Genomic DNA, 13,634 nt, shown 5'->3' with positions numbered 1-13,634 from the left:
GAAATAGACTGTGCCAGACTTGAAGCTCCAGGCACTTTGCCAATAAGCAGCCACAGACCACATATCTGATGCCCTGATAACAGTGAATGGGAAAAAGAATGAGATACTGTACTGGGCTTTGACATCATGTATCTGTAGTATGTAGTGGAGGCAGTCAGTAATTGAAATCTGTGAATTGAAGTTGTGGTTTCTCACTGCCTATGTATCTAGTTTTAAGGGAATTGCTTTTGATAAGAGCAGGTTTGTAGGTCTTATTGGCTGACTATCATTCCATGTCTCAGACGACAAAAAAAAATCCAAAAGGCATTCACCCTCAAAGCACAGCTGTCAATGTCAACACTTCGTACCTTCGAAATGGCATAAAAAAAGGCATTGCAATCTGGTCTATTTGCTTAAAAAAATGCCCTCACTTGCCCTCAAAGACAGAATATGTAAACATATCGGCTTATAGAACAGAACTCCAGTCAAACGTCCACTGGCTTCAAAAACAAAGCTAGTGCCATCAGCCCCTAGTTGACCTGTCAACGCATCACACGCCCAAGCAAGGACTAGGACACCAGAGTCGTTCACATTTACAGAATCTCTTTATTGGCACTAATAAGGTCACCAAGTAGCCAATCGCGCACCTGAGCAGGTGTGAGAGGGGATGAGGTAAGACTAGACCTCGGGCTTGGGATACGTTTTTTGGGGGGGGGGGGGGAGGGTAATAGAAGGCAGCACGGAGCTCTTTAAGCCAGAACTTCAACTGGTATGACCCATCACGCACAAGCAGTGTGTCATAATGAATAAATAATTCTGATGGATTGCTTATTTGTATTCCAAACGGCACGGACGCGTTCCAGAGGAAGCGAGGTACCTGTCGATATGGGGGAACAAAGAGAGAGAGAGAGAGAGAGAGAGACACAGAGAGATAGATAGACACAGAGATAGATAGAGAGAGAGAGAGTGTGTGAGAGAGAGAGAGAGAGAGAGCGAGAGAGAGAGAGAGAGAGAGAGATCTAACACGGCTTAGCTGGAGTGGGGAAGATGGGGGTGTGATGGAGGGAGAGAGATGATCTCTCCTTCATAAATAGCCAGCATAAACGGTTCTGACTCCACACCATGCTGAGGGCCACTAATACTGCGGCCCATCTGAAAGGGTAATGACTGACCTGCGATGGGCCCCGTCCATAAGCTCCTTTCTGGACGAGCCTGGGTGCTATTCCATCTAAATCCCAGCGTGAATGCTGAAGAGTCAAACGGGGTAGCTTCGGCTATGGCTCTGACTGCCTTCAGCTGTACTACATAAGCCTTTTAATAAAAGTGGATCCTCGAGTAATAACAGTTTGGGGAAGAGATATTTGGTTAATGAAGCCGGCACCATGGTGAGGTGCTGTGGTGACAGCGAGCCTGTGCTCCACTCAACCAATGTTCCAGGAGTCCCCCCTCTCTCTGACAAACACGGGGAAGCTCTAATCAATCTTCACCCATGCTGCAGTTAAATTCATCTCCAATCTTGCAGTGATAACAGCCACCCTCCTTAAATCATCTCAACAGTTCGAAAGAGATTTCTAAAGCTTTAAATAAATAATAAAATAATAAAATTGGATAAAAAAAAATTATTTGAAAAATAGAGATTTCTAAAGCTTATTTTTTTTTATTGGATAGGCATTTTCTAGACTTCACTTTCAATATTAAAGACCTACAGAGGAGCTCTGTAGGAGGAGGAGGAGGAGGAGAAGGAGGAGCTGCGTTTGTGGCATTACATGATGGCCTGATCACCCTAAGCTCCGTCCGGTGTGCGTGTCTACTGGAAGGACCAGATGGTTCACAGTCCCTTTTCACCTCCACCACCTTTCATGAAGGGTTTTACAAGTAGGTCTGTGGAAGACAACCCACAGAACACAGGAAAAGAACAGGAGTGTGGTGGAATCCAATGGGACAATCATGCAATGGGCTGTCGATTGTCCACTTTTGTATGCATGTGTGTGTTTGGCTTTTTCACACCGCCTTCCAGCCAAAAGCGGTCCCGACTGTCTGCAGACACGCTTTCCCTCTCTGGTATCAGCGCGGCACATTCAAAGGTAGGCGATAGCGGCAGGACGACGGAGCCAATGCATTAAAAATTCAATGGGGGGTGTGAACGTAGCAGGGGCATCCCCTGTTGGTCAGCATCGATTTTCCATTGAGGCCCGCTTAGGCACAGGCGCATGTAAACGGACTGATAACGACAAACGCCACAGACTTTTTATTTTTTTTCGGCATCCATAAGCAGACGTGACACGTGGACACGAAAGAAAAGGGGAATGACGCAGGTTTCTGTGAACAAGGCCGGAGTACTGGAGGACAAGGCAGGGGACAGGTGGAAGGGAGGGAGGGAGGAAAGGAGAGAGTACGAACAGACAGATAGGAAAGAAGGTGTGGAAAAGGCAGGCAGCAAGGCAGGCAGGACTGATCGGGCCCTACCATAATGACATTCTGTTTGTGCCGCATTGACCCTGAGCCGCGGCGATCATTAATTTCAATCAGTCTCTCACGGCAGGGGTTCCGGGCCCTTCCGCGTGCACACACACACACGCCACGCCGGGGTCTGAGGAGAATGGAATGAGATGTGGAGCAGGCGCCTGGGGAGCCCTTCTCTGGCTCACTGGGCTGCCCTCAGGAGGGGGTGGAGGGGTGGGGGGCGTGACATTAAGGTGAGAGCTGTGAAGGCTTTTTCAAATCAGCTCCATTACTGTGACCCCCCCCCCCCCCCCCCCCCCGTTATCATACCATCAGAATTCAAACAGGGTAGCACAGTAGGAGGAGGCTTGCCGTGTGTGTGGGTGTGTGTGTGTGTGTGTGTGTGTGTGTGTGTGTGGGTGTGTGTGTGTGTATGTAAATCATTGTGGGTATACATATGTGTGTGTGTGTTTGTGTTTGTGTTTGTGTGTGTGTGTGTGTGTGTGTGTGTGTGTGTGTGTGTTTTTGCGTGTGTGTGCGTATTTGGGTGTGCCTGTGTGAGCTTGTGTGCACATGTGTGTGTGCGTGTGTGTGCATGCATGAAACAGAGAGAGTGGGGATGAGGAGAAAGAGAGAGGGAGGTATGTCTAAAGAGAACTGTCATGTCGCTCATGGTCCCGTTTCTAAGTGATGGATCGACAGGTTTGGAAGTCGCTTGCTTTGTTCCTCCTCATTACAGCTCTCCGTTTCCCTTTCCCGGGGGAGCCATTATGTCACTTCATCAAAACCAAAGACAAGTCAATATACCGACACAACACAACACACAGCTAAAAAATAAAGAAATAACTCCTCCCTACACATCAGCCCTGCCTCAATGAGGAAAAAAATGAACTGTCACTTGTGTGCCCCACAGGGAAGCTTCTTTTTCATGCAGACAGGTGCCACATCAGGCAGGTGAGTGCATGAGCTGTTCCCACTGCACCACCACAAGGTGGTTATTTATCCAATGGGCTCCAGTGGATATGGCAGAACATGACGCCTCTGTGAATTACACACTGTGGTGATGTCATGGTAACAAGTTACACTGGAACAGCAGCGGAGCGGGAACCACTGAAAAACAACACACACACTGAATCACACACACACACACACACACACACACACACACACACACACACACACACACACACACACACACTGATCTCATAGTCATACTGCTTCCTTATTAACTCAATTCAAATGAGCCAAATGCAAAGTGTTTCACCTCCAGCATACTGGAGCGCACTGAAGGCATACTAAAACATAGGGGCTGCTTAAAGGACTGAACGCATACTAAAACACAGGGGCTGCTTAAAGGACTATCAAAGGAAGGCCATGGAATTTTACAAGGCCTGCCATTCTCCTTTATTTAGAGTTCTGCAAACTAATGTGTTGCTGGTAATATTCAATTTGTATCTAGGCTATCCAATAAATGGCCATATACAAAATTCTCGGGTAGGACTGGTTGTGTTTAAATGACAAAAACACAAAGCTTAGCGTCCCACAAAGACAAAGCTCAGTGTCACAGATCTTTGAAGAAGAAAATAAATGGCCCCCAAACACATAGAGTGAGCAGCCACCAAATAAAGAATCATAAAGAGATATCTACACACAGTCCTCTCATTTAGATGGGAAATCAGACGGCTTCACACACACTGCCCACGGACTATCTGCCTTTATCTTCCGAAGCATGAAAGTGCTAATGGGAAATGAGAGGGATGAAAATCTCGGCCACATACAGATGTGCTCTGACTGGCTAACAGTGTTTTCAAGAGACATGAAAACACAACTGTGCTTTGTTTGTGACGGAGAAAGTATCTAACTGGAAAGAACATATCTATCCTAGGCCTTTAGATCCCTTCACTAACATAAATGCTCATTAAGACAGAATTACATGTTGTCATGTTCTCATACATGGCTCAACCGCTCCTCTTTATCTTAAAGGCAAAGAGAGACAGATGTCCTGATGCATCCACATTTCTCTTCAGACTGTTTTTGTAGTGAATGCCACACCAAGTGCCTTAACAATTGCAAAGTGTTTGAGCAACAAAACGCAGCACTGCCCCCTAGTGGCCAGCTGTAGAAGGGAGTGAGTTCACGAGTTCACTGTAAACAAACAGCAATTGCACTATGTGGAGTGAAGTCAGACTGAAACCTCTCAGACTACACTTCATTCCTCTGAGTAACAGCCACGGAGACAAAACATGACATCAGCTCCTGACTGGGCCCCTGTGCGCTGGCAGAGTAGTGCCAAGGGACGCCTTTGCAAATCCTTATTTGTCTCAGACTCCAAGTCCTCCGCAACCATGTCCAGATGGCCCCAGTGCACCCGGGCAGTGTCGGGGTGGATAACCGTGTCGGTTTACGAGGCGAGGGACAGAAGGTTTTATTCATGGAGTGTCAGACTGCTCATTACTGTGGCCTGTCTGGCCCTGTGACAACCCCCAAACACATGGGGCAGCAGTAGCATCAGCCTCAATCTGTTTACGGCCTGCTCCCTCTGACTCAGGTTCACAGTTAGGGGCTGACACATGTCCATTGTGTGCTCACACGCCCACAGACACGCACATACATAGTTATTTATCACAAACACACACACTCAGGCAAGAAACGAAAAGGGCAATCACACAACTCAGACGCACACTTGTACTGGAACACAAGAGTTTCATTAAATATGTTGTGTTGCCGGTCGTGGCAGCAATATCCTTTTTGCACATTGCATCGTGTGCTATTGGCATCGAGCCTGACTAATGGAGCAACTGTTTTAATCTCTTAAGACATTTCTACGTGACGTCTCTGGGGTCAACATTGTGTTTTTCCTGCCTGCCCCTACAACGTGTTTGTCAACCTTTTCGATACAAGCATGGTGCATGCTTATTGGCTCACTGACACCTTAGGTAGCAAAATTTGGTACTGCATTTTTCACTACAATAAAAGTATCTAAGTTTGCTACCCTGCACTAGTGGGGGTTAATAACTCATATTCTCCCCTGGTGTGCCAATTTAGCAAATCGTCCACACTCACACAGTGGGCAAAACTGATTGGCTGCAGTCGATCCAAAACGCTGCGCTGAGATAACTCCCAAAAACAATCCCTTTTTGTCTTCTGTTTACACTCTATCTTATCACTTTACTAGTTTGCCACTAGAGGATTGATGGAAGTTCAGAATGGATGTAAACTTCAATCGAAAGGAACATTAACACACAATGATACACTATTGTGCATTCACAATTTCTCAGCAATTGTGAGGTCATTTGACCAATTTTGACCAATCAACCAATCATATTCCTAGTTTCCAACCAAGCTTAATCACAATCCAATCACATCACAGTATCCATACATCTGCCTCCAGTACATTTTCCCACAGAAGATGCCAGAACTACAGCACGCCCATGAAGAGGTGCCAGGCACAGGTCATCCAAAGAGCATTGAGGAAGGCAAGGAGGGGAGTGGACGTACCAGACTGGCAGTGAGGGAGGGGGCCGAGTTGCCCATACTCTGAGAGCGTATGCGCACGAGGTTGGAGGTCTCGGACGGATGCTGCCATGCTGGCTGGCTCGACACGGAGGGCAGTAGGTACTTTCCTGTGGAAAAAACAGAGAGAGACAGAAAGAGAGAGAGAGAGTGAGCGAGAGAGAGAGACACACACATTAATGAGTGTGAAAGTGTGGCTATGACCAGGTTGAGGGTGCAGAGATGTGGGGGATTGCACAACAGTTGAGGCACTTCTCCACCCTCCACATATCTGTCTATTTTTGAAGGTCGTTGAAGGTGGATAACTATAGGTACGCAATCACTGAGCTTTAATCTTTTAATCGGTTAAAATGTTTTTTTCTGCAAAAACTTTCAGTGCAGACATTTGTACCACTGTCCTCAGAACATTCTGATGATGGAACAGCCATTCTCCCATTAAATTAAAAGGTCATTAGGGAATGAAAATTTTAAGTGTTTATCAATTCATGTTGACAGGCTAGATACACCAAAAGAGGCCACCGGATAATTCAATTACTCTAAAATCAAACATTTAATAAGGGTTTAAATAAGTGAACTGTTCAAATTACATAGACAGTTTCTTTTTACCCAATTACAAAGCTGTAACTCTAAATCACTCATCACAGTCTCAGCACATGAAGTGACTGTTGGGACAACACAGACTAAAAGAATTAAATCGGGTCACCGTGGACACAAGCCACTTACATCACTGCAGCGACACTCTCGGATGTTACACAACAGTCACACTGTTGAACATGAGATGAAGTCAACATTCATTGCTCAAGACAGGCATTACAAAGATGAGCTTAGTGCAGTATACATTTCGTTTGAACTTCTGCCTTTTCCCAAAAGCAACGACATTGAGAAACATATGTAAAAGTTTGTTATGCAATATGTGCAGTAAAATATCCTCAGACATCATCATCTCAAACTCAAATCAATAATCTTGCATGATGCTCACACATGATAGCATTTAAAGACTTCACAAGAGCATACAAAATCGAAACACAATATAAATGCACTGCCTGTTTTTGTATTCAATTTAAACAGTTTTAGAAACCTACAAATATGAAATAGCTTTCTTCATTTCTATGGCTATACCAAGGACAGGCAACTCCGCTCAGCTCAGAAGAGGGGGAGTTACAGACTCCTAAAGCTAGGTGGCAGCAGCAAGACAACCAAGCTCACAAGCCAACATTCCAAACAATTTCCTATTCTAAGGATAGAAGAGCAGTTTCTCCTGCCAACATTTTATATAAACACCCCGGCACGAGGAGGGAAACCTGTGTAGGTAATGCACTAATGATGAAGCACATTGGATTACCAGGAGTAGTATAGATAAATGACACACGTGGTTCAGGAACATGTTGTGTCTGTCCTGATTTAAAACTTAAATCAGGGAAAGCCATCTCTCCGTAAGCTCTCCGTAAGGGCTTTACTGCCCCCACTTCCCTCCCAACCTAACATTTCCGGATCTATTAAAGGGGATCCAGCTCATGACTTTGGCTGCCTGGATAAGCTAATGATATTTTAATTAAAAACCCTGATTAAGCCTGCATACCCCCAGTGCCAGTGAGGTGTACAGGGCTGTGCGGATTAACACACACACACACACACACACACACACACACACACACACACACACACACACACACACACACACACACACAGTGTAAGGCCTAAGATTATTCACCATTAATTCCTCCTCATCGCCAGTACAGTTGGGCCTCCGTATCTACTTACTTGATAGTAACAAACACCATATGTGTATACCGCCATGTTTTTTGTGCATACCTATGTTAACGTTTAATTTATAAATTACACACAATAAGGTGGTCTCTTATTCGAACGAACGAGATTCTGACATTGTTGCTTATCCCTCAACAGACGATGAAAAAAAAACCTTTTACCTTTTCCCTTCCTTCCTTTCTTTCATTAAATCCTAGTACCTCCCTTTGATTAAAGCATGAAGGAAATAAGGATAGAATGCAACAAGGAGGATTGAAGGACAAGTGTTTTGGTGCTTAGAGACACAATTAAGCACAACAGTGCGGAAAGGCTACTCAGAATGGTGCAGAATTTAAATCTTATGAAATATGTTTTTTTGTTTCATTTTCCACTTAAACCGCAGATAACTGAAAATAAATAAGCGGTTATGGCGGTTCCACTGAACTGCAGGGATTTCAGTTCCTGGGGGGGGGGGGGGGGGGGAGACAGGAAGATGTATTTCACCTCGACATGAACTTCAAACCACAATACCCTTTTTCACGGAATCCCCATATTGGTCCTCTGTGTGTCATCTCCGAGCCTTGAACCATGCTTCAGTGACATAATCCTACTGCAGTGTCAGCAGAGGGTTAAGATGTAGGAATGTTTGAAACAGCAACAATGATCTAAGCCTGGCAGTGGAGCCAGTGAGAAGTAATTCGCATTTGGTCTCCATCAGTGCAATGAGTCTTCCCCTGACAAGACACACTTTTCAAGCACGGCATCCATATTATGATGTCAACTGCCTGACAAGAGGTTTTTCCTGGAGAGGCCTCAGGGCCTGTAGCCTGGCAACGAACTTTCACCTTTCATTTCCAAGGGGTGTAATTATTACGAGCGCGACCTTCAGCTAGAACCTCAAGTAGATACAGCCTGTCTGTTCTCTTGGCATCAGACTAGATTAGGTTATGGCAATCAGAGAGGGACATTTCACCTGAGGTGACCCAATCGTGGCGATAGCTATAAGGTTGCATGCTCTTTTCGGGGCAGAGCTGAAGATTGAAAACATCATTAGCTTGTATATTTGGTGCAGTCATGGTTCAGAATGTCATTTAGAAAAGGTGCAGTGAAAAGTCAGAGCAAATTAACTCTGCCCAGCAAAATAATCACGTCCCTGGTCTGACACTAACAAGATACAATTTAAAGCAGTGCTAGATTCTGTAAAATTGGAAAGGTACAATTTGTGGGGAGGTAGTTAGGCCACTACATCATGCTCCTCATTATTTTGGTTCAGTTTGAGGTACCTCATTATGCTAATATAGAATACATTTTTTTGATTGCTTTTACTGCTGAATAGGAACATTACATTCAGCAACTACATTTAGAAACAGACAACGGTTCTCTAATCGCAGTTACAATGCAACATCATCTTCAACTTCCAAATATAAATTTGTATGTATACTCTGATTCACGCCTCAAATGTCTGATAGTAGCGCATAATATAGTTCCAACCGGACTTTGCTTATCTGACTGATCAATGATTGCTTTTTCTGCTATGTCTGCTACTCATCATTATAATAATCCTGACCCTCATCACCCTTATCTTCCTCATCCTCATCACCAGCAAAGGCGTCATAGTCATAGTCATCCTCATCCTCTTCCTTCATACTCATTGTCATTGTCCACAGTTAGTCAGCAGCTGGTCATGTTTCAGTTTCATCTCCTCCACCCCAGCCAGGCCTCCTCAAGCACACCCAGCAGCTTGATTGCCAAGAGGCCCTAGAGAGCCGCCAAGCCGAGCGCTATACAAGTGTAAATTACCCCAGTCGAGGGTTTGTGACGTCCACAGAGCACTGCACGTGTGCGGGTCATAAAAGCACGTTGATCTGGCAAGGAGCATCAGACGCAGCCGTCTGTTTTTCGAAAAAAACTTGAGGACTAGGGGATGAATTTTTTTTTGTCTGAACCTGCCACGGCAATGGAATTCAGTAGCGGGAGGGCAGGCAGAGACGCACCACACCATAAAGCCTGTGTGTATCGGCTGCACTCCATTCTCTCTGTACACACCGAGAGAGACTAAGACAGAGACTCATTTTGATTCATCACGCCGCTTTTCATCGACAGAGATGTTTGAAATTCATCTCTTTTCCAGCGCCTGTCCTCAATCTTTGATGAGTGTTTTTCGATGCTAAGCAATTTAAAGTGCGGGTAAGATGCATTTTTATCAGTGTGAGCTCCTTATGATAACCAAACTCATAATAGCACCTCTCTGCAGAGAGCAGGATGAACCAACTTTACCCGCCAAACATTTTCTTTTTCTCTCTCCCTCTCTCTCTGTCTGTCTTTCTTTCCTTCCGTCTCCTTCATTCTCTCTCCCTCGGGGACAGCAGGCCCTGCAGTTGCATCCTGTGCAGTACCGCGACCAAAGAGCAGCACAGAGCAGAGAGAGGGCAAACAGGATATGTGGTAGGAAAATAGTAATCCTCTCACTTCGTGAGATGGTTTCCTCCCAGGCATCCTTTACAAGGGGCGGGAAATGCCTACTTACTGCATCACATCAAATCAGTCTAGCTGTATGGCAGCCTGGGTATCTGTGTGCGTGCATGTCAATTTAGGCCCCCAAAATACATTTGAAGAACTTGAGAGCACATCCTCTGTTGCATGAAGTCTACATCTTGCACGCACAGCATGACTTTTTGTCTATGTGTGTGTTCCTTTCTGTCTGTCACTTAGTCTCTTTAGCAGAATTGTGGTTATATGTACCTATGAACATGCACGTCTGTGTCTGCCTGCAAACGTCAAAACATCTGTCCCTCACACTCTCTCTCACACTCTTGCTCCCTCTCTGCAAGCAGCCTGTCTATCTGTGAACAGCAGCTAGTCAGTCAGTCAGTCAGTCAGTCAGTCAGTCAGTCAATCGGTTCTGTCAGTCAGTCCGTCCTGTCAGTCAGTCCGTCCATCCGTCCGTCCGTCCATCCGTCCGTCCATCCGTCCGTCCGTCCGTCCATCCACAGCCGCTACCTGTCTCTGTACATCTGGTTGACTGGTCTGTCTGTGTTTGTCTAACTGACTGTCAGTGCCTCTGTCTCTCTGTCTGTCCGTTAGCACTGATGCCACTGATGATCCGCACCTGTGAGCGCTCCCCCCAGGCTCCCTCTGCGGAGCTGTCGGCCGTCCTCGCTGATCTGCCGTTTGAACTTGAGGGCCACGCCCGAGCCGTACGACACCTCCGGGTTGCTGGACTTCCGGAAGGGCATGGAGGGGGGGTACAGGATGTTATCCAGCTGCAGAGGGGAGAGGAAAGAGTGGACATAAACACAGAGGTTCATCAGGGATCACCACTTAGCAGCCCTCATTCAACGGAATCTCTGATCATTATCACACCTAACCCACATGACCATGACCTAGTGGATCATTCCTGCTATCAGTGAACTGGGATATGCAATACTGGCGTGCACTGGCTCCATAAAACACCAAGTAAACTCACATTCATATGACTGTCATTAAAAAAAAGCACCCTACCAAACTGAAATGTCTTCATGCAAGCGAACGCTGAGAATGTTGGCTTTTACTACGTTATATAAAAGGCAGAGGTAGTTGTAAGTTGGCTGACGGTGAAAGCACATAATGGCAGAATCAATTTAGAGCAAAGAAGTGAGGGGATTGGGCTGCACTTCCTTATAGCCTCTCAAAATGTTTACTTGTTACGTAATCACCAATTTCCTCTCATTCAGGCTTGACAGAGGCTTTCTGCAGAGATCTGAACATCCTCAAATATCGCACATGTATCACACACACACACACACACACACACACACACACACACGAGTGAGCAAAAAAGATAAACAATCCTATTCCATGCACATCGCTGCCTCTTAATCTTTGGAACATAAATGCATTTGCCATTATAATGGAAAATTGAGTGCATTGTGGGAAAAGGGGAAAACGGAACATTTCTAATTTTATTTTATTGTGCTTCTGAGCGAGATGTTCGCTTGGGAGAACTTTGACCAAAACAGTCACCACATTTATCAGTTCAGGCAGACTAACAATAATGTTATAGTGTAATATGACTAAGTCAAAGTTCAATCATACCATAAAGTAAAACTTAAATACAACATGTGTTGATACTCTACAGTTACATAATAGAATAGTGTGTATTACAATGCATACTAAGTTGTTACTTTTAACATAGGCATGTATTCACCAAAATATATTTCCACAGTCTTTACAAAAACAGCAAAAAGTGTGAATTAAAAAAAGGTAAACATCTTGTTAAACACAGTTTAGGTAAGTAAGTACAAAGCATCAGAGTTTTATTGCACACTATTATGTCTGTACACTCTAGATAACCATTAGATAAACCATTAAAAGAGCAATGTAATGGTGTCACCCAAAATGAAAATGTGTTTATACCCATATTTATGTCTACAGGCCAAATGTATCAATCTTTCTATACAACTTGCCGTAAGACCGTGTACACACAATCCCACGATTTCTGTACAGAGGTTTTTTCAGAGGAGTTATCAAACACAACAAATGCACAAAGTACACCCATTCTCTTCATCAATATACATGGGAGTCAAATCAGTGTAAAATCTGGTGCACATGAACGTGGATAAAACCAACAATTACCATATGGGTCAAGACCCATAGTTGGTCGGATTACCATGTAGATCTTCCAGGTAAACCTCCCCAAGGAAGGAGCACCTATAGATAAAGTCTCTTGTTAAATCCTTTTTCTGTGCATCCTTCAGGGTTTATCAGGGAAATCAGCTGCCATATGGGTCACGTATGTGTTCAAAGTGAAATTAGGACTAATATGAATAATAAAGCAAAGGATAAATGATAATTGACAATGTATTCGTAGAGAGATCGCATACTATTCTGTTTTGTAATCCGTGCCCTGCTTAAACAAAGAATGAATGAATGAATGAATGAATGAATGAATAAAATCACTCAGGCAGTTGCAGTACAACATTTGTCAGTGTCACTAGAGACTTCAGTTTGATCATTTAAAAAATAACAACTTATCATCCTCTCTTGGTGTCTGTATTTCAATAGAAGCATAATCACTTACAGCAATTACGTTGGGAAAACCTGGCATGGCTGCAAAACCCATCTAACCAGGTGATCCTTTTTCATACAATTGGCATGGTAGCCATGTTGACAGTTTAGTTACGGCAGTAATAGGCCTACACAATACACATGCAAGAATTATTGACGGCAGAAATTTAGCCTACTTGCCTTTTTTATGTATAGGAAAGTGTTCAGCATGATTTAAAACATGTGGGCTATGTAAATTGGACAGTTAAAGAAAAAATAAATGATCAACTTTTATATCCACAAAATGTACTTCTTTATACGGCGACGTGAGTAACAAGTCCGACACCATACCCCCCCTCAACCCAATGTAGGGCGTACAGATGGGAAGAAAGACTGAGTTTCATGGCATCAAGGTCATGTCCTGGAGGCTTCCGCAGACCTCCAGGTGGTATTGGATCGTGTTGCCTGGAGCCGGGCTGATGTCCCCTGACTGTGCCATTATCCGGCACAACAATGAGTACTATGACACAACATGGCTGACCGGTCGCAGGCAGGCTGCGCGGCAGCCAGGAGGGACAATGTTCCAGCTCGTAACACCTCTCTGAGCAGAACAATAGTGGTGTGGAGGAAACGGTCCTCCCAGCGAACAAAAACACTAGCAGGGCCCAGAGTGCGCTTACGACAACTCGGACGGGGAAACACCCACCAGTCAAGAGGGACTGATTCATCATCTCGTTTCTCTGTGGAGCGAACACACATTCAGCCACAGAGCAGCAAATGCTGCTGCATAGATTAAGCTGAACAGGACACATACATAGACACAGACACAGACACACAAAAAAAACTTCCCAGCTCGAAAATAAGAGCAAAACATTCCTATGTTGACAGATGACATAACCTTCAGGGTCAGAAGGGTTCCACTACAGAAC

At 44.7% G+C, this 13,634-nt stretch overlaps 1 protein-coding gene across 4 annotated transcripts in view; it reads right to left on the bottom strand.

Annotated features, from left to right (window-relative positions):
* mast4 (microtubule associated serine/threonine kinase family member 4) overlaps window positions 1–13,634 on the bottom strand; it is a 105,243-nt gene that overhangs the window by 72,965 nt on the left and 18,644 nt on the right. For all 4 annotated transcript variants that reach the window (XM_080847752.1, XM_080847753.1, XM_080847754.1 and 1 more), the window contains exons 2-3: window positions 10,790–10,943; window positions 5,920–6,044 (exon numbers count right to left, since the gene is read on the bottom strand). In XM_080847752.1, the coding sequence (XP_080703878.1) occupies window positions 5,920–6,044; window positions 10,790–10,943 (279 nt within the window). The remainder of the gene's footprint in view (window positions 1–5,919; window positions 6,045–10,789; window positions 10,944–13,634) is intronic.

The sequence above is a fragment of the Sprattus sprattus genome (assembly GCF_963457725.1).
Source record: "Sprattus sprattus genome assembly, chromosome: 11".
NCBI classification, from domain to species: Eukaryota; Metazoa; Chordata; class Actinopteri; order Clupeiformes; family Clupeidae; genus Sprattus; species Sprattus sprattus.
This window is presented reverse-complemented; position numbering and strand designations above follow the sequence as displayed.